This window comes from Salminus brasiliensis, chromosome 18, assembly GCF_030463535.1.
Source record: "Salminus brasiliensis chromosome 18, fSalBra1.hap2, whole genome shotgun sequence".
NCBI classification, from domain to species: Eukaryota; Metazoa; Chordata; class Actinopteri; order Characiformes; family Bryconidae; genus Salminus; species Salminus brasiliensis.
The window spans coordinates 20128355-20148313 of record NC_132895.1 but is presented as its reverse complement, the minus strand read 5'-3'; the positions used below and the strand labels follow the sequence as shown (position 1 = coordinate 20148313).

General features: G+C 39.5%; 1 protein-coding gene and 1 non-coding gene across 2 annotated transcripts in view; both read right to left on the bottom strand.

Moving 5' to 3' along the window:
- Nucleotides 1-165: 165 nt before the first annotated feature.
- Nucleotides 166-238, bottom strand: trnav-cac (transfer RNA valine (anticodon CAC)). Its single transcript has one exon. It is a non-coding gene; the product is annotated as a tRNA-Val (tRNA).
- A 2760-nt stretch (nucleotides 239-2998) lies between these two features.
- col23a1b (collagen type XXIII alpha 1 chain b) overlaps nucleotides 2999-19959 on the bottom strand; it is a 103598-nt gene continuing 86637 nt past the window's right edge. The window contains exons 9-31 of the mRNA XM_072661348.1: nucleotides 19646-19705; nucleotides 17732-17809; nucleotides 16457-16573; nucleotides 13037-13063; nucleotides 12879-12905; nucleotides 12696-12749; nucleotides 10825-10887; nucleotides 10678-10713; nucleotides 10489-10524; nucleotides 10358-10402; nucleotides 9344-9388; nucleotides 9171-9260; nucleotides 9018-9071; nucleotides 8031-8096; nucleotides 7887-7913; nucleotides 7712-7780; nucleotides 7269-7331; nucleotides 7112-7138; nucleotides 6972-7025; nucleotides 6755-6841; nucleotides 6252-6317; nucleotides 5334-5372; nucleotides 2999-4981 (exon numbers count right to left, since the gene is read on the bottom strand). Coding sequence (XP_072517449.1) covers nucleotides 4979-4981; nucleotides 5334-5372; nucleotides 6252-6317; nucleotides 6755-6841; nucleotides 6972-7025; nucleotides 7112-7138; nucleotides 7269-7331; nucleotides 7712-7780; nucleotides 7887-7913; nucleotides 8031-8096; nucleotides 9018-9071; nucleotides 9171-9260; nucleotides 9344-9388; nucleotides 10358-10402; nucleotides 10489-10524; nucleotides 10678-10713; nucleotides 10825-10887; nucleotides 12696-12749; nucleotides 12879-12905; nucleotides 13037-13063; nucleotides 16457-16573; nucleotides 17732-17809; nucleotides 19646-19705 — 1233 coding nt within the window. The 3' untranslated portion in view covers nucleotides 2999-4978. The remainder of the gene's footprint in view (nucleotides 4982-5333; nucleotides 5373-6251; nucleotides 6318-6754; nucleotides 6842-6971; nucleotides 7026-7111; nucleotides 7139-7268; nucleotides 7332-7711; nucleotides 7781-7886; nucleotides 7914-8030; nucleotides 8097-9017; nucleotides 9072-9170; nucleotides 9261-9343; nucleotides 9389-10357; nucleotides 10403-10488; nucleotides 10525-10677; nucleotides 10714-10824; nucleotides 10888-12695; nucleotides 12750-12878; nucleotides 12906-13036; nucleotides 13064-16456; nucleotides 16574-17731; nucleotides 17810-19645; nucleotides 19706-19959) is intronic.

Sequence of the window (19959 nt, the reverse complement as noted above, 5' to 3'; positions counted from 1 at the left end):
ACGTGGCCGATGTTTTATTTATATATTTATATTCACAACCAACAAAAATTAGTTATATTTCACATTACATTGTACACGCTTCTGAGTGAATTCTGGATGAAACGGAGTAGTGGTGTCAGTGGGAAAATTCGCCACTAATGTAAAAAAAAATAAAAACGTTTTTCGTGTTTCCGCCCGGTTTCGAACCGGGGACCTTTCGCGTGTGAGGCGAACGTGATAACCACTACACTACGGAAACTTCGGTGAGGGGAGCTCTCATTATACAGAATGTGTTTCTGAAGTATTTAATGAAAAGGGGCTATAATAGGAAGCACATTTAAGTTTTTCCCGATACGTATTATTATTATTATTATTATCATTATTATTATTATTATTATTATTATTATTATTATTATTATTATTATTATTATTAGTAGTAGTAGTAGTAGTAGTAGTAGTAGTAGTAGTAGTAGTAGTATTACTAGTAGTATTTGTTCGGCGTGCTATTCATTTAAAATAAGGTTTTCCCAAATAAAAAGAGAGAGCCTATCACGTAGCAGTCTATATCGTTTTAGTAATTTAAGTGAATAGTAAGTGAATGTCGTTTGATCTGCATTTAAGTTTATTGAAACTGAAGTAACAAACTAACACAAATGAGGCAGATTTTGTAGCTTTATGGCAAACACTGCTGAAGGATTTAGTCTCAGTATTTCAGTCTTAAATGTTATCTTATTGGGCAATGCTGATATACTGATGGCTAGCGAAGCCACATCATCTGTGTGAGCTACCCTTTACCACAAAATAGGATAACAAACCTGTGATAACTATGCAAACATCATTTGTTCAACAAAGAGTGGAAGTCATTTACTAAACAGCTCAGATGATGTTGGGTGATTATTTTATATATTACTCATCTCAAAAGTTTCACTTCACTTTATGCTGTCCCACTTTTCTACAGCCCAATGCATGAGGACTTTTTAAGCTGAGATTGGTCATGGTGACCATAGACTTATGTACGGCTGCTCCATAGCGTCCAATTCTATTAGCAATGCTTTTCTTAAGATTATACAAACTCTGAGTACAATCAAATGAATATTAAAGAAGAAGCATCTCAGGCTTCATGGTCAGCATGACTAAATTTGGATGTTTTTAGATGGGCCATGTTGACCACCCAGAGTGATCTTCAACAAAATAAGGCTTCTGGATCTATTTACACACTCTAAATGTACCTTACAATTATTTATATTTAAATGATGAACTGAATCTGCTAACATGGAAAACTATATTTGTCCTGACATATAGTGAGAGTTCAGTACATTGAAGTGATGTTTTGTGCTCTTGGAGATGTAAACTGGGCCAATTCCAAAAAGTGTTGACCCTATAAAATTTACACCCCTCAGAATTTTCCTACATCCAGTTCAACAGCGAAAGCTTTTCGAGGCTAAACAGAATGCTTACCTAAGGAGACTGTAGATGCAAGGCTAAAATGGTTAAAAGCTAATGCTAGCAGAATAGCATCACTCAGAGGCCAGTCACAGGGAAGCCAATAATGCAAGCCTTGCAAAGCAAGGGAAACCTTGACTAGGGAAAGCAAGCAAGCTGAGAAGACCCAGAGAGAGCAACACTATCCGGTACGACTCAGGAATTAGTTTGTTTTTATTTGTTTTCGTCACAGACCTAAGGTAGACAAGACTAGGCTAAGCTATGCAAAGGTATTCTGCTCCAGGATGAGAGCTTATCTTTCTTTTTCACTAGTGTGTTTCATTCTTAGGCAAAACGACAGGGTTGTAAACACTGCAGGGCCAAATGGTTACTAAGGCCGCGTTGTACCATTCCACACTGGTACGGACCCGTTTGATCGGTTACAGTTTCTGTAAATTTTATAGTTCTAGTACGCCAAATAATGTTGGCATTCACTTAAACAGGTGAATGGGGTTTGATGACAACTTTAGCACACAGCTAGCACAATGCTATTGGATACCCATAGTCCTGGCATAAAAGTTCTGGTGATTTACAGTCACAGACTCATGAACACAGTCCAGCACAGCTGATAAACATCAGCTTTTAATACAGAAACCCTGCAAATTGCGAAGGTAATACTAGCTTCAACTAAGTGAGCTGTGCCTTGCTAACGCTGTAGGACTAATGTTGGACAAGCTGGCGAGACATGTTAAGCCCTGCAGTGGAAAAACGGCCATGGAATACCAATAATTGGTTTAAAGATAAGTTTGAGGAAGACTGACATTCAGATTGTTTATGTGAGGCAATCTGCTGTCGCACAGCCAGCAGTGAGATCACACATATAACAACATTGTCCACTACCATGCTGAATTCTGTTCCCTATAATAGTGCTTACATTAAGGAGATAGTGAATAGGACGCTCCTTTTCGGGCATTTGTCAATCCATCTAGTCACATACTTACTATTTATCCCTCAAAGAACCACTTAAAATACTCAAAATACCTTTTTTGGCATCTATAAAGTAAATATAACCCACAGGCATAGCTCATATGTATTTGTTTAACTGGGGGGGGGGGTTGATTTCTTGCATAATTACATGGTTAAGAAACTAAATGGTAAATAAAGTCAATCCGAGTGGTTTAATGTGAAACGGGTCCATTCAAGAGAAACTTATTGAAACTCTGATTTCTTTACAGCGATGGGAATCTGAAGTCTGAAGAGTCTCTAACGTCTTTTAAGAGTCTTTTAAGGTCTCTAAAAACTCACACCTGACAGATTTGTAATCAGGTCCCAGTGACAGAATTATGCAGAAAACTTAAAAATGGGTAGAGTCTATCTTTCAGTTTGATGTGATGTATAAAATGATGTATACTGTCATGTAAATAATAAACAGTGTGAGCAGGACAGCTGAACAAAGAACCAGACACCCCAACCTCAAATGACTTTTCTGTAGGAGCCACTGCAGGACTATGAAAATGAGAATCCTCATGGGAAAAAAATGAGAGGACTTTCAGGGATGCAAATGTATTCCTGTATGCTTTTTTGTGTATCAAACAAAGCATTAGAAATGATACAAAAACACTGCTGATAACAGTTGTGACACAGCATGCTTTTTTCTACAAAATTAAAACGGCATAGGCCTATTAACACAATGCAGTCCTTTGCTGAAATGATTCATCTACGTGCATGATAAACAGAAATGTACACATAGAATAAAGAATGTTGACTAGAATACGCAAAACACATCACACTGTTTATCAGTAGAACAATCTCATTGAAAGTCAAACGCTCTTAAACAGGGTTGTGAGATAACTATACATAGTATTTACACAGATCAACAGGAGTACTGGGAGCAGAGCTTTAAAAGAAACAGCTTTCAACCTTAGAAAGTTAAAACATCCATCACATTCACATCAAATTCACATTCATTTCTGGATTCCAGTCTACAGATTCACCTTTTAACAAATTAAAAAATATATATTTGTTGATGCCCCCCCCCCTTTTTTTATCCCAGTTTGGTGCTGCCAATTAACCCACCTATTCATAGCTCCCCCTAGCACTAGCAATGCTCCCAACACTGCTGGTCAACAGAGCACCGTCTACCCACCCAGAGAGAGCAAGGCCAATTGTGCTCTCCCAGACTCCGCCCACCGATGGAAATGCTGCATGGCTTGAGATTCACACTCATAACCGCATGACCTGGCATTAACCACCTGAAGCCCATCTTTTGTTTATTTTTGCTCTTAGAGAATCACCCCATTTTACTGCATTAACAGCCTCTACTACTGTTCTGGGAAAGTTCTATACTTTACGTTGGAACATTGCTGTGAGGATCTGATTACATAACAGAAATGCCACTTCTGCTTATTACAAACCAAAAGTGGTCCTTTTATGGCTTCACTCAATGACCAATTTAAAGCATCTTCGTTTTTTGGGCCGTTTAGGCCCATGTAGCACCCCATTCTATAAGAATCGTGAATGCCTGTTTGAAATCTATTAAAAGAGATGCTACGTTTGTTGGAGTAACTCTAAGTCTCTACTGTCCAGGAAAGGCTTTCTACTAGATTATGGAGCACTGCTGTGAGGATTTGAATGCAGTCAGTGACAATAGCGTCAGTCAGGTCAGGATGTTGGATGATCACCACCCCACCTCATTTCCAACGTCCCATCTCATTCCAAAAAAAAAAAGTATCGGATAGAGCACCACCATTCTAGAGAACACAGCTCCACTGCTCCACAGCTCAACGCTGAGGGGCTTTAAAGCCCCTAACTGCCTTAACTACCCAATTTATACTAAAATAAACACTAATACGAGTCTGGATATCCATATACAGTATTTGAATAATCAATCACGCCCATCCCTGTTTCATTCAGAAATAAAACAGATCATGTGTCGTTGTTTTCTTTAAACAGGAGTCTTTTTGTTTCCTGAGAGCTGAGAATGTATGAATGTGAGAAACCATCAAAGTCCAGAAATTCAGTTTAACAATCCACAGTCTGGCTTCATTACAGGGGTTCCCTCAAGTCCATGCGTTCTCTCTGTGAAGCCCCTAGGCCTTTTTCCTCTAAGGCTCAGGATCAGAAACCTTGTCTTGCTCCCCTGACTTAGTGTCTCAGCCTTTCAGTGTAGGGTGGATGAGCTGGCTCCTTTAGGCAAACCCAGGTTTCTTAAAGCAGATCAGAGGAGAAGCATGCATCTATTGCCACCATGTACAGTCTGATAGATGGGCTGGGTTTATGCAGGTTGTGTGTGGTTATTCTCTCATCCAGGTCAGAAGTGACAATCTCTGTGCATCCCACAAGCACTGAGTCCATGTGCCCTCATCACCTTATGTCAATTCAACTCAATTTAATTCCTTGCTTGAATCCTTGCAGTTTTGAGCCCTTGATTTTTTATTTGCAAGAGGGCCCAACGTATGACTTCTTGTATCAAAACTTTATTAAATTAAAACTTACATAATCAAGGGGGAACAAAAAGCAAATGTTAGTTGCAAATATGTATATCAATATGTACAGATTCCATGTCTCTGGTTGGTCATCACTGCAAGAGAAAAAAAAAGGAAAAAATGTCATGCTGGATCACAACACTCACAATGCCAAGGCATGACTCAGAATTGGCAGTTTATTAGAACCACATAAGTGCTTTTAAGCTCATGTACTGTATCTGTTAAATTTATCGACCATTCACAACTGACTATTTTTTTGGCTTGTGGTCCCTGTCCATTAATTGATGAGGTAGAGGGTAGCTTATGAATTGTACAGTAACAGTGAGTTATAATGTACCTAACTGCACATAACTGGTAGATTTATCAAATAAAATGGCCAAAGGAATTTAGGTACATACCTAATAAACTCCAAAATCATCAAAGATTAAAAAGTTAAAAAGTACAAACCTTATGCCAGCATCCTGGCATTGGAAGTCCATCCCGGTCCTAGGAACATAAATGAGAAAGAGGTGAATAAATTCCTTTTTAAAGGTAACAGTCTTAATAATTGATGTGCCTCAAATGGAACCTTGAGGGGTGCCATAGAAGAAACACTTTTGGTTTTATAAGAAACCATGACTGTTATAAAGATGTGTGAATGTGAAGAACCTTTTAGAGCCCTAAAGAACCTTCAGTTGTTGTAAAATGTTATTCACACTAACACTCAATTATGGAAGTGGTTCTTCTATGGCACTGCTCAAGAAGCATTTAAAGCAACTTTATTTTTTTTATGTACGTAGAATCAGACCTCACACCACTCATGCCACCAGGACCTTGATGTAATGTAGTAGGAAAACACCAAATATAATGGGACAGTTTGATTTTAACCACACCAGTCCAATCACAAGACATCATGCACCCACCAATGACACGACACACTACTTTTTGAATGCACCTTCAGTGAACTCACAAACGACACCGCAGAATAAAATCAAAAAGGACTTGTTTTGACCTGTGAGGTGGTTTGCCTCATAATGCAAGGTTTAGGATTGGCCTTAATGTTTACATTTGGGATAAAATTTGATTTAAAACAGATATACTGCTGCCAAAAAGTGTTGTTGCAACCACTTCAGAGAGTCCTCTCCTTTTTCTGAGAATAACTCACTGACAGGGTTGTTAGTTGGTCACGGCGGTTCTAAGTTGAGATGGTCATCTTTAATAATCTCTATAATAATAATTTGAGAATCTGTCCCCAGAGTTGTACCTTAAAGCCTTGCAGTATAAGGTTTACCCCATGGAGGAGGACCCACTCAACCATGGTTAACAATGATTAGCAATGGTTGAACAAAACACGAGCACAGCACACCCAGAGCACAAATACTGTACCAATGGGCAGGGGGCACCTGGAGTAGACTCTGCCTCCCCACCGTGTTCTCTACCCCCACTGGACTCCTGTCAGTGAAACCCAGTCACATTACACCTTTCACACCACTAACTGTCCATAACCAGCAGTAGATCAAGACCATAACATATTATGAGTTAAACTATATGGACAAAGGTATTGGGACACCTGCTCATACATTTTTTTCTTACCTCATACATTTCCCTTCCTGAAAAAGACTATCTGCTCCATAGAATCAATATCAACTTTTAAGATTTTATACTGGCAATACTTCTCTACAGGATATTGACAAGCTGTCAGCAATGGGCAAAACATAAAGTACCTGAAAACATTCTATAGAAGAGGTTTCCACAAACATTTGAACATATAGCAGAAGCTAGGGAATGTGTTACTGTGACTATCACTGGTGTTTGTGGGTGATACATTGTGAAGCAAACATTTCACGAGCAGCCAGAAGAGGCACTGAAAAAGAAGGTGGATAACCTACCACAGGACAAGGCTGGTCCAGCCCTGGAGGGCCCTGCTCTCCTTTCTGTCCTTTTAGACCCTTTTTCCCCAGTGAGCCTCTTTCACCCTGAAAGAAATTCCAAAAAAGCAGGCAGAGATTTCCATTATCTAAAGAACCCAAGCTAATACGTTAATGTTAGAAATGAATAATCATGACAATAATTAATGCTGTGAGTGTCACAGATTCTCTTCCCAACCTTTTCTCCTCTGTCACCTTTGTGGCCCTTCTCTCCTTGTAGTCCAGGAAAGCCCTAGTAGAGGGGACACAGTGTCAGTAAGAGCTATTATCAGGTACAGAAAACAGGCCTGTTTGATGCTCTTCCCAAAACATACTTACATCTAATCCAGGCTCTCCTTGTTTTCCCTGTTAGCATAAGCAATATACAAGTTTAAGACAAAGCAACTTTGCCTGTTTGTTTCTAATTTAACATCACACAGTATAGTTAATAGTGAATAGTGGTTTTCTAAACAGGTGAGAGAAGTCTGACACTGACCTTTTCACCTTTTGCGCCTGGAAGACCAACCAAACCATCAGAGCCAGGAATTCCCTGAAGGCCCTGAACAGAACAAAGATCAATATTAGTCCAGTCAAGTAACTGTATCTACTGTCTAGGGAAGTCCTTCTACTTGATTTTGGAGCACTGCTATGAGCACCTGAATTACATACAGCTGCAATAATGTTATTAAGGTCAGGATATTAGATGATCACCACCCCACCTCACCCCCAACCCCTCAACTCATCCCTAAAGTATTAGATGGGGCACCATCCATCATTCCAGGGAACACAGTTCCACTGCTCCTTAAAACCCCTCTATCCCACACCTGGCATTGGGCATGGTACTAATAGGTTCATGTTTATCCGCTTAAGAGAGTTGTATTCTATTGGCAATATTTTCTGGAGGGACTAGACAAGCTGTGTGTGGTCCTGGGGGCTTACCCGCGGTCCTGGGGGACCTTTCTCTCCAACGTCTCCCTTCTCTCCTTTCACTGCCTCACCTGGTTCCCCCTGATTTAAAACACACGCATTTACATCCACATCGATAGTGTTATATAAAGCCTGAAATGTTATTCAGAGTGATGTTGCTTATTCTAACATTCCACCACAGCCATACCTTCTGGCCTGAAATTCCATGTTGCCCCTTAAAAGAAAAAAGTGAAAATGTGGTGTTATTTATTTTCCATGCTTAGGGCATGTTTTTTCCATGCTCATATTAAGACTAATTGAAGGTCTTTAAGGAGTGGACTTTATTCCTTACCATAATGCCTTGTGGCCCAGGTGGTCCAGGAGGTCCTGGTGGGCCGGGTAGTGAGATAATCTGAGCCTGAATTGTAGAGGAAGCACAGATTCACAATTTTAGGCTTAAATGAGGTGGAGTGGTTTCTGCATGAGTTAATGAAGAATACAATTCCTATTAGCACATTCAGATTGCAAGTTCATCCTGATTTTAGGAGCTATAAAGCTGTAAAATTACATATTTAAAATGTATTACATAAATCATCCCACAATTATGAGAAAGTATGTCAATTGTATGAGTTATAATGTTGTAACAACAACATACTTCATAGTTATGACATTGAACATTTCAGAATTATGTGAAAATACATTGTTATTATGAGTTATCATTGTAAAAATGACATATGTCATAATTGTGACATAACATAAAATTTTTATGAACTGTCAGGTACAAACGACAACATAGTTATATCAAAAACATTTAATAATTATGAGGAAATCTGTTTTTTATAACCTATCATGCTGTAAAACCAACACAAAATTCTAAAATGAAACATCTTGTGATTATGAGAAAGTATCTTGTTATAAGCTATCATGTGAAAACAACAAATGTCAGAATTCTGACATGACAAAATTTTTTGATTATGATAAAGTATGTCATATGACATATGTTGTAATTATGCCATAAAACATCTCTGAATTATGGGAAAATATTTTATTTTTATGAGTTATCATAAAATTAAGACATATACTGTAATATATATATATATATATATATATATATATATATATATATATATATATATATATATATATATTGTATTGTAATTGTGTTGTAATTACATTATGGCAAAATAACAACATGCTGAATTTCTATTTGCAGCAATGCGCCTCTGTAATTTTGGTTAAAATTGCCTGACTAAAATTAGATGAAGACATAGGAAAGTTATCAAGCCACAAAGAAAAGACAGAACTCTATCGGGGATGTGTATTAAACAATTCAACTAACCAGACTGTCCTCAAGTCTGGAGTCTCCCTTCTCTCCTTTCTGACCATCAGCACCCTGAAATTGAGATGTATTTCATAATCTTCATAACATCAACAGGTCTACATCATTCTTCTCCAGTGGTGGCGTAGCTACAGCTTTAGTGGCCTTACTCACCACTGGCCCAGACACACCCATCTCCCCTCTTTCTCCCTTTGCTCCTGTCACACCAGGCTCTCCTGCACCGCCCTTTTCTCCCTTGAGCCCCTGTTGAGAGCCATTAAATTGTAGTGGTAATATACACTATAATGTAAATATACACTAATTTTCTAAAATTATGTAAGCTTTACCTGTTTGCCTTCAGATCCAGGCATCCCAGGAGAACCTATTTCACCCTGTAAACATACAAATCACAAACATAGTGAATTAGTGAAGTCTAGAAGTGCTTAGCAGTGCATTTTTTTGCATATTGCTGATGTTAGAGGATAAATATTGTACACTTTCAAGAAAGGGGGCTTCAAAGGGTTCCTTGAAAGATTGGGAAAAAACCTTTATATTAAGTTTCTTTAGACCTTTAAAAGTTTATTTATCTTCACTTCTGTTACAGAAATGTTTCTTTATAGAACCGACATGATTATTTTATGGCATCGCGTAAAGCACCATTTGAAGCAAGTTCACATTACACCAGTCAGCCATATCATTGAAACTGATGTAAAGTAAAGTGAAGTGAATAACGTTTATTATCTTTTACAATGGCACCTGTTCAGGGTGGGGTAAAAAATGGGCAATAGTAAGCATCTCAGCAACTTTGACAAGGGTCAGATTGCGATGGCTGGACGACTGGGTCAGAACATCTGCCAAACGGCAGGTCTTATAGGATGTTCCTGGTATGCAGTGGTTTGTACCTACCAAAAGTGGACAAAGGAAGGAAGCGGCGGCATGGTCATGGGCACCCAAGACTTTGAAGATTGATGTGTGTGTAGAGGAAAAGCTAGCCCATATGGTCTAATCTCACAGAGGAGCTACTGTAGTACAAACTGCTGAAAAGGATAATGCTGGCTATGTCATTAAGAGTCCATGACCAGACCAGGGTCAGAACGTTTTTGGGGTACGAGGGGGACGTACACATTATAAAGCATTAGGTTTTAATGTTATGGCTGATCGATGTACATTTACAGTTACTGACTGTAGCAACCTATTGCTGGACACCTTGAAAGAGTACAGTTAGCAACTGTAGGTCATCTCACTTCATGTACAGCCTTATACATGAAGGGCTGAGACAGTAACAACAGTAATTGTACTCATACAAAGTAGGCACTTGATTAAACAGCCAATATAAATACTGCTTCACTGCTGTCTCTCACCTTTTCTCCTTGTTCTCCACGAGGCCCTGGTGGACCAGGAGGACACTGTTAGAGAAAAGGACACAGTTCAAACCAGGTCATAAAACAGTACTACAAATAAGCATGAAACACGATTAATGATTGATCCTTACCACCACTTCTACAGGAGGGTCAGTTTCACCTGACTCCTACTCTCCAGCAAAGCCCCAAGAAAAAGGAGGAAGAACAAGTGGAACGTATATGTCAGTGCAGATTAACTGAAGGGCTTAAATCAAATCAAAAAAGGTTCATTAAGTTTATAGAATAGAAGAACCACATATAAAAGGACATAGCACATTTACCCGGAGTCCCGGAAAACCATGCTCTCCCTTCTCCCCCTGCAAGAACAGGTATACAATTGAGCTCTTGACTAACTTGATAGTACAGCAGTATCTGATTCACTTGATTAGTTCTCTACATATCACAATGACGCACCACAATAACTGTACCTTTATGCCTGGGAGTCCATCAACGCCTCTATTTCCCTCTGCACCTGGGAGACCCTGATCGCCCTGCAGAAACAGACAGAAGCAGACAAATAGTCAGTGTGCCCAGGTGGCCGATTTATAGATACGGAACCACAAATAACAAACAGCACTGCAGTACAGATACACTATATGTCCGAATGTCTGTGGACAACCCTTTGGAATGAATGCATTCAGCTACTTTTAGTTGCACCCATTGCCGAGACAGATGTACAAATGCACACGCACAGCTTGTCTGGTCCCGGTAGTGAAGTACTGCCAATAGAGTAGGACTCTGGAGCAGACAAGCATGAACCCTGGGCACAATACTATGCGACTTCTGTGGAATGGTCATACTCCATCCAATTGGGGGGTGAGGTGGGACGGTGATCATCCAACATCCTGCCCTCACTAATGCTCTTGTTGCTGAATGCAATCAAATTGTCACAGCAATGCTCCAAATTTAGTAGAAAGGCCATCTTGGATAGTAGAGATAGTTACTCCAACTTGATTTCAGAAGAAGCAATGAAAGAGCAGGTGTCCCAATACTTTTGTCCATATAGTGTAGCTAGCATTAGATGACTATTACTATCACTTAAGGATGGACAATGCAGCTCAAATGTAACATCACTATACATGAAGACATTTTCAGAGACTTACCCTGCCATTAAGAGGAAATAGCGAGGCAGTAACATGTTTGCTTATTCAAATTTTAAAAGACTCATCTGTTTGGACTGAGCACCGGTAAACTTCACAAACAGCTCAAAGATGCGCCTGACTTTCTTGAGAGTGATTGCACCAACATCTTTAAACAAGACTCTGTCAGATTAAAAAATCTGATAATTAAAACAAACAGATAATATTTTTTGTCCTGTCCGATATTACAGTCATAAACTCATTGATACAGTTTGTATCGAGGCCTGAAAGTGCTAATATATCTGGTATAAATATTTTTTTTCACTTCACATACTTTTCTTTCACATACTTGTTTTCACATTTATCATCTTCCCATCGGTTTTGACCATTGAAGTCATTTAATATCTTTATTATATATATATATATATATATATATATATATATATATATATATATATATTTTTTTTTTTTTTTTTTTTTTTTTTTTTTTTTTTTTTTTCTGTTGATGCAAATAGTTTTCTTATAATCTAAGCCTGAAACACCAAAGAGTGCAAAGAGTTGTGGTCTATTCTGACCCAAACATAGGTCATTAATATGGATGAACTCATTACCATGTGGCTTGTGATTGGTGGTTACTAAGGTTCCATGTAAAATATAGTAGCAGTAAGCAGGGAGTCTCATGCTGAGAAACAACACCATAATTTTATACAAAATTTTATGCAACTTTTGTTCTTTTATGCGTTTTATGGGTGATGTGTTAATAAGTGTCATAAATCTGGCCCATTATGTTTTAAAATACTGAGCAAAACAGCAGCAACTTTAAAAAAGGAATGAAATACTATAAGTATGCATTTTTATTTGATGTTTGAATGTATTTTATGTTCAGGCATACAAGTAGGTACGATGACATTAATAAAATAAGATGATGGCACAACAGGCAAACATCCAATCAGCAACTTGGTTCTAGGTAGTTTATACAGTTATGATACAGTGGTTGGGTTATGGTCAGTGTTTACACTGTTGGTCCAAATATCTAGAATGCCCCCATTTACTAGTTGTTATTGACATTAAACAGAAAAAACAAGTTAACTAAAAAATAAAATGTACTGTATCCATATCCACAATATCACCCACCCATTATTCACAAATAGTAAAATGGCTCTATTAAAAGTGTCCCTGCAAAGTATAGTCAGTGTATAAAAGAATATTAATAGGCCTACTTTAAGCCCTAGAGGGCCCTGAAGTCCAGTCATGCCAGGCTCTCCAATCTCCCCCTGCATGAGAAGCAGTGCAATTAGCAAGAGACCAGACCGCACAGTAATGACCACTCAATGACAAAAATGAGCTAAACTGTCAGGTTTCACTGTTCCGTTTAAACAAGGAAATGATGATGAACGACTTGCCTTAATACCGGGCGGCCCTCTTGGCCCCTTTTAAAAAGAACAGAAAGCAAATTTAACCACATGCAATAAACAGAATTCATTACAGAGAATTTGGAGGAAAGTGGTGTCGCTGAGTCTAGCAGCAGTGGAACACACTAAGTTAAATGTGAAATACCAACCTCTATCCCATCTTTTCCAGGAGGACCCTATGAAAACATAAATGAATTAAAACCACTGCAAGTGAATAACACAGGTTTATCTTGTTAAGTGGTGGGACGTGCATATTAAGCAGCAAGTGAACAGACAGTTCTTGAAGTTGATGTGTTGTAAACAGAACAATTGGGCAAGCGTAAAGACCTAAGCCACTCTGACAAGGGCCAAACTGTGATGTAAACAATTTGGTCAGCTCATCTCCAAAACAACAGGTCTTTTGGGATTTTTTCTGGCATGCAGTGGTCAGTACCTAACACAAGTGCTCCAAGGAAGGACAATCAGTGGATCTGTGACAGGGTCATGGGCACCCAAGGCTTACTGATGCTGATTAGAGTTCAAACCTCACAACTTACAGAGCTTACAAAAGGTCTGAGACTTAGATCTTGGTGTCAGATACCACAGGACACCTGCAGAGGTCTTGTCCATGCCACAAGTCCATGCCTCAACAGTTCAGAACTGCTTTGGCAGCACAACACAATTGTAGCCAGGTGGTTGTAAAGTTATGGCATTTGATTGGTGTGTATAAAAGAAGGTGTAGTTCTACTGCATGTCCAGTAGATGTCTCTCTACAGCTAATCTACAGAAGAGCAAGCATGTGTGCTTCCATTTAAAATAAAGCATGGAGTGTGTACGAGTCTGTACAGACTCTCTTGCGCAACTCCTGAGCGCAGCTCCAAATTAATAATAGAAAAAAAATAAATCATAAGGCCTTCTTTCATCTGGGATTAGATCTTTTTTTTTTTTTTCAAGCCATCAAGATGGAGATGGTTTACATGCCAAATAAACACAAAATGCACCCAAACACAGATGCACACTGCTCACATCAAAACGACTCAACACCTGAGGTGTGATGTGGTGCTAACAACTTAAGGAGCCAACAAGCGTTCTTGTAACAGTTGTAACTTATTAATAAACGGCTTGCTGACAGTTCTGAGTCCAGACGACACAACACAGACACCACTTAGTGCTCAGGCCTCTGGTTTTAGGAGACCAGAGCGTCTCCCACTGCACAATGGGTGAGCAGGACAGCGCCTTGGCGTCAGGAGGCCTTTAGCTGTTAATGAGGTGGTTTCTCTCAGCCAAAGATAAACACAATTTGCAAGACAACAACAGGAAATGGCCTCTGAGCCTGTGACCCTAAAACATCTGTTCACAATATGGAGAGAGAGAGAGAGAGAGAGAGAGAGAGACAGGGAGAGAGAGAGAGAGAGAAAATATGACGTTTGTTTCTCTGATTTCTTTTTTGAAGACGGTCTACACAAACATCTCAATCAGCACTGTTTGACAACCAGAACCTTTGATTTTGCACTCTATATATACCGTGTTCTCATATTTACCATTCTGTATATGTCTCCTTTTCTGTCTGACACACACACACACTTATCCATACATGCTTACACCCTTTTTGGGCATGTTTCTCCTATGGTTCTTCATCATGCCTTCACATGCTATACAACCCTGGTTCTGGAGGCCCACTACCCTGCTTTGATACACCCACTTTACCTCAGTATGGTCTTGAGTTAATAAGTTGAGTTTAGGAAAGGTTTGAACAGTCGAGGCCCTGAAATGTGCTGGACAGTGGGTCTCCAGGACAATGGTTGGATATAGATTACTAAAGCTAGGTGTATTGCATTTTTCTTTGAGTAACACAGTGGACTATTTATACACTCTTAAAAAGAAAGATGGTACAAAGGGTTCCTTGAGCAATGCCATAGATGGTTCCGTAAATTATTTAAATGAGTAAAGAATCCTTTACATCAAGTGAAGATTCTTTAAGCCTTTAAAAAGGTTCTTCGCACTCACACATCTCTTCACATCTCTTTTGCAAACTTGGTTCTTAACTAAACCAAAAGTGGTTCTTCTATGGGATCGCTCACAGGACCATTTGTAGCACCTTTATTGTTAAAGCCATTTTCACAAATGAAACCCTGGGAACTCTCTGGAAATCAGGTCCTAGTGTACAAACAGAAGGTTTTGCAGTCAGCCGTGTTCTCACTACAGGAAATGTTCTGCGTGGTTTAGGCAAGGGACTGGGCTCGTGTAGCGTGTGCACGACCTACTGTGAATTCTCCAGACAATTACCTTCTCTATTCACGCATGGGCTCACATGGACATTACCCAGACTTTGTACTAGAGGGCTGGCAGGATGAAGTCCAGGTAGTGTCCGGTAGAAATGAATGAGACATTTGCATTCACATATATAGTCCCTCCAAGTAAAGCCGTAAAGGGGCTTAAGAATGGCAGAATAGCACAATGGCTTTATAATATAATTCCCTTTATAATCCACTTTTTAACAGTAAAAACAATGTACATATAATGTCACATTATATTATTTAGCTAGCTCTTTCAACTTAAATGAGTCCTTTCTCAACCAGTTCTCATCCCAGCACGGCTGTTATCACCTTTGAAGAATGATCATCAAGTCACATGTTAGTCATTGCCAATATCTAATTACAATGCCCTATTGCCCAGGCCTAAAAAGTATGAGTAAACAAACATAACTGAACTGCATTTCTGTCATTTTTAGTACGTGTGATTGGTTTTGCAATTCGTCTTCCACACAACCGACTTCCATGGTCCACAAGAACATTTAACTGACCTGTACAATCCCACATTCCCTAATTATATATATCCAAATATTTTTGGGTATATCCAAAATATTTCTGTTTATCCTTTAATTCATGATGGATGAATTCCATATGATGAAAAAAAGAACTTACAATATAAACTGAAAGATATGGGCATGACAAGGTAGACAAGTCATTTTTTCCAGATTAATCAACCAGCTTGCCGAAAACATGATGTAAGGTATATATATGTACACACTATAACACAATAATGCTGTTAAAAACAAAAAAAAACTGACAGCCAGCTGATGGACCTCTAGCAGTACCCACAGCCCAGAGGTTTAAACCCACTTTATATAATTACATTAAATATCCCACATTATATTTACATTAAATATTAGTGGGACTAAATAAACTTCCATAGACAAATTGAAACTTGGTCACTAGAAGGAATTCAAATGGAGATTTGATTCAAATGGAAATATACTGAATCCTGCCAAAATACTCTAAATGAATATATTTTTAGGGCCCCTGTCAGTCATAGGCCCTCAATCATCATCCCAGTCCTAGTATTGGTAACGTTAGGAAGCATGTCTCTGATGGAAGCAAATGTGAACCCAGCACTACCGCATACAGTGACACTGTGAGAGGATCTGCACCTGCTGAGACAAGAAGTCAAGAGTCCTGCACATGTGTCTGAGTCACACAGCCTGCGGTCTGACTGAGCTCATCACGGACAGTAAATGTCTGTGTGTGTGAGCAAGCGTGTGTGAGCGTGCATGTGTGTGTGCATGAGTGTGTAAGTTCTGGCACTCTTACCGGTTCTCCTGGGTGGCCCCGGGGTCCGTCTCTGCCTGTGTTTCCTGGAGGCCCTCTGGGGCCAGGTGCTCCGGAAGGGCCCGGGGGACCTGGAGGCCCCGCCTGACCCTGATCACCCTGATCACAGAGAGAGAGGAGGGGGGATAGTGAAGAGAGAAAAAGAGAGAGAAAAGGAGCAAATAGAAAGAGGGATGTTGGGGAAATGAGGAAACACGGTAAGACAGGAGAGAGAGAAGAAAAGAGACACAGAAGGAGGTCGAGAGAAAGAGAGGAAAGAGGGGAATGAAAGGAGGAGAACAAAAAAGATGGAAAAAGAGAGAGAGAGAGAGAAAGAGAGAGGCAGAAAAAAGGACATGGAAATAGAAAAAGGAAAGAGAGTGAGGGAGAGAGAGGAAGAGAGAGAGAAGGAGAGAGAAAAGCAGAAGGATAGTAGGAGAGAGGAAAGGTAGATAAGACAGGGAAAGAAACAAAGAGTGTGCATGAGAGAGAGAGAGAGAGAGAGAGTGAGAGAGAGCAAGTGAGTGATGGAAAAAGAAGTTCAAAACTGTTCCATGGTCTCCTTTTGTTTTACTTTCGCGCCTTGCTGTTAACGCAAGGGGCATTTTTAGCCCAGTCGCAAATGATTCATGTTTCATATTGGTTTTGGTGATGTATTCATTTCATCTCGGTGATAATCCATGCATAATGAGGCTGAGAGGTTTTGGCAGTAGCGGCCGGTCCCCCAAAATTGGCTGGTTTAAAAGGCATGTGGGGTTGGCAGCTCTAGCCAAAGCCCCACGGAGAGAGTGGAGGCTGCTGGCAAACTGCACACTCGTACATATACACACACACACACACAAAGAAAAAGAGAGAGAGAGTTCAAGGCTGAGGTTTTATATAAAAATAGCCCCATTTTAGCATATTAAGCTGCCAAGATGAAAAAAAACCCATCTATTTTGGTTTAGTTATTAGCTGCGGTTTGGGTGGAATGCATCTCTCTCTTAATGCCCATAAACAAAGCATTTATCCATGCTACAGCTGGCTGTCTCTTTCAATCTCTCCCCCTCTCTCTCTCATATTTCTCTTATTTCAAAGCTGGCATGCATGTTTACAGCCCAGAGTGCCACAGGAGCTAATTGTAGGGTCTCAAGGCCAAAGGCACACATGTGAGATGTGCGAAAACAGAGAAGGGAAAGCCAAAAGAAAGAGAAGAAAGAGAAAGTAAAGAAGAGAAATGAGGAGACCAAGACAAGAGATGGAGCGAAGGTGCTGTGACGCACAAGGCTTTCAGTGTACCTTCAAGAGACGTCTGTGAAAAGTGTGATGGTCAGCTGTGGCTGAGAGGAAGCCATGGTCATAGTGCGGGAAAATCATCTGATAGCATCAGAGAAGAGCAAGACATGAAAAGCAAAGAGCGTGAAGAGACAAGAGCAGGACAGATACAGTAAATAGCTTAGAAAGACGTTTAGCTAAAGTGACTCAGGTGCCATTAGAGCTGGATTTGTTTTTCCAGAGGAGATTTGCTGAAGAGTCGACTGGCCCAATTGTTCAAGATATCTACATATGTTAAAAACTGACGCTGCAGTCTGGATACACACATCAATGCTATACTACAGTTCAGTTCAGTTCAGACAGGAATAGTAACCTTTATAAGTCGCAGTTATTGCTAGTAATATCAAATGTGTTAATGTAATTCAAATGTGTTAGTCTAACACATGTGACACATTTGAAAGATGTAAATTTAAATGTACACTGTGAAAAATTGCCTTAAATTGCTACATTTACTAATTACAGAACAGTTTTGAGTTAAATCAACTTAGCCTATTCAAAAGTTCTGACTCACATCTCAGTTTACATATTGAAAATATGTATTCAATAAAATGTGTGGTCAAATGTGTGGTCATTTCCCCCAGGCTACTCACCCCTATGTGTTCACTAGTAATCTATATTGTACCGTACCTGCCTGGCCTCAATGCTGAAGGCTGTAAGAGCAAGCTACCAGTTCCTCTGCAGCTGAGTGTGACTTTATGTTAGCTGAATGCTACGGTGACTGCACTCATGCAAGAATTATGCTCTCAGCATGTGTAAGGATGGAAATTGTCCATATGAAAGTTATTAAAAGTCTATGATCTTAACTGACAGGACCTCACTGTTTTGAGCAGGAGCAACTATTCTTAACCAGGTCTTCAAGGCTAGGATTTTGCACTTACAGGAAGTTATAGTAATTATCTACAAAGTGCACTTTTTGTACTGAACTTCCTAACAGAAACTTAAACTATGAATCTGATAAATATCAATGTTGGATTAGTTCACTTTATTTGCATGATTATTTTCAGTGAGTGAAGAAACCATGTACATGCAACTCAATTCTATCAGTTCTGAGAGATGCTATTGCTCAATTTGTTGAGGTAACAAGTTACCTCTGCTTTTCAACAATGCACACTTGATGATCTGGCCGAAAGGCCACCCTAAAGCTGTGACATTACACCACATAAAAACACAGTTCTGAGTAAATTTATTGGACACAAACGTTTACACGGCTTCACAACTCTATAGGGGCACAACTGTCTAACTGCCTGCTTTTCAAAAGACTGGAAATCATAGGTTTGAATCCAACCAACAGCACAGACCTCCATGAAGAGTAGTCTGAGAAAACTGCAGGTGACAAAATGACATAATATTTAAGCAATTTCAGCTGCATATTATTTACAAATGTTTTTGTGTTGTCACAACTTAATATACAAAATAAATAAATAAATAAATGTATTGTTGTCCAAGCCAAGATGCAGACCTAAAAAATTGTGAGTTAGGAGAACATTTGACTAAACTTATTTGAGGTAACTCAAAAATGCTCTGTTATCAGTTACTTTATTTTTATTCAATTGTACTGTGTATTAATAATATTGCTAGGCCATAACTGAACAGGGGAAAAGTTGAGTTAAATACATTGAAGAGAAGGGATCTCTGGGTTGGGCTTGATTCATACTGAATGAAAATGGCAGATCTCATTGGTAATCTCTTCAATTATAGCACCTCCACAGGTAAAACTAATCCAGCTTAAATAAGACTTCTAGAGGTGTAGGAAAGAATGAAGGAAAGAAAAGCACCAGAAGCCGGGCATTCAGAAACTCCGTCGCTGCTGAGACAGACTTGAGGCGACCGTGGCACAGGCCGAGGGTGAAGAGGGATGGTGGTCGGAGAGGGACAAACCTTGACTGTGAGAATCTGATTACTGAGTAGGCCTGCAGAGGCAGCATATGCTGGAAGGCCCTGGGAGGTCAGAGGGGGATCCAGGAGTGATATGAAGGAGGGACAGGAGCAAACAAACACAGAAGAGACAGAATATCAGATTTAGGGAAGATGTGGGAGGAGTGAAGAGGAATATTGCTGGAACACACATGAGAAATGGTGAGTCAATTTTGCTTTGAGAGGCAATGTTTTTTTGATGCCTCTTCTGTGCAGATGTAATTCGCACTGACCTACTTTTCTGACCAACAAACAACGAGAAGACTCTCGCAGATATC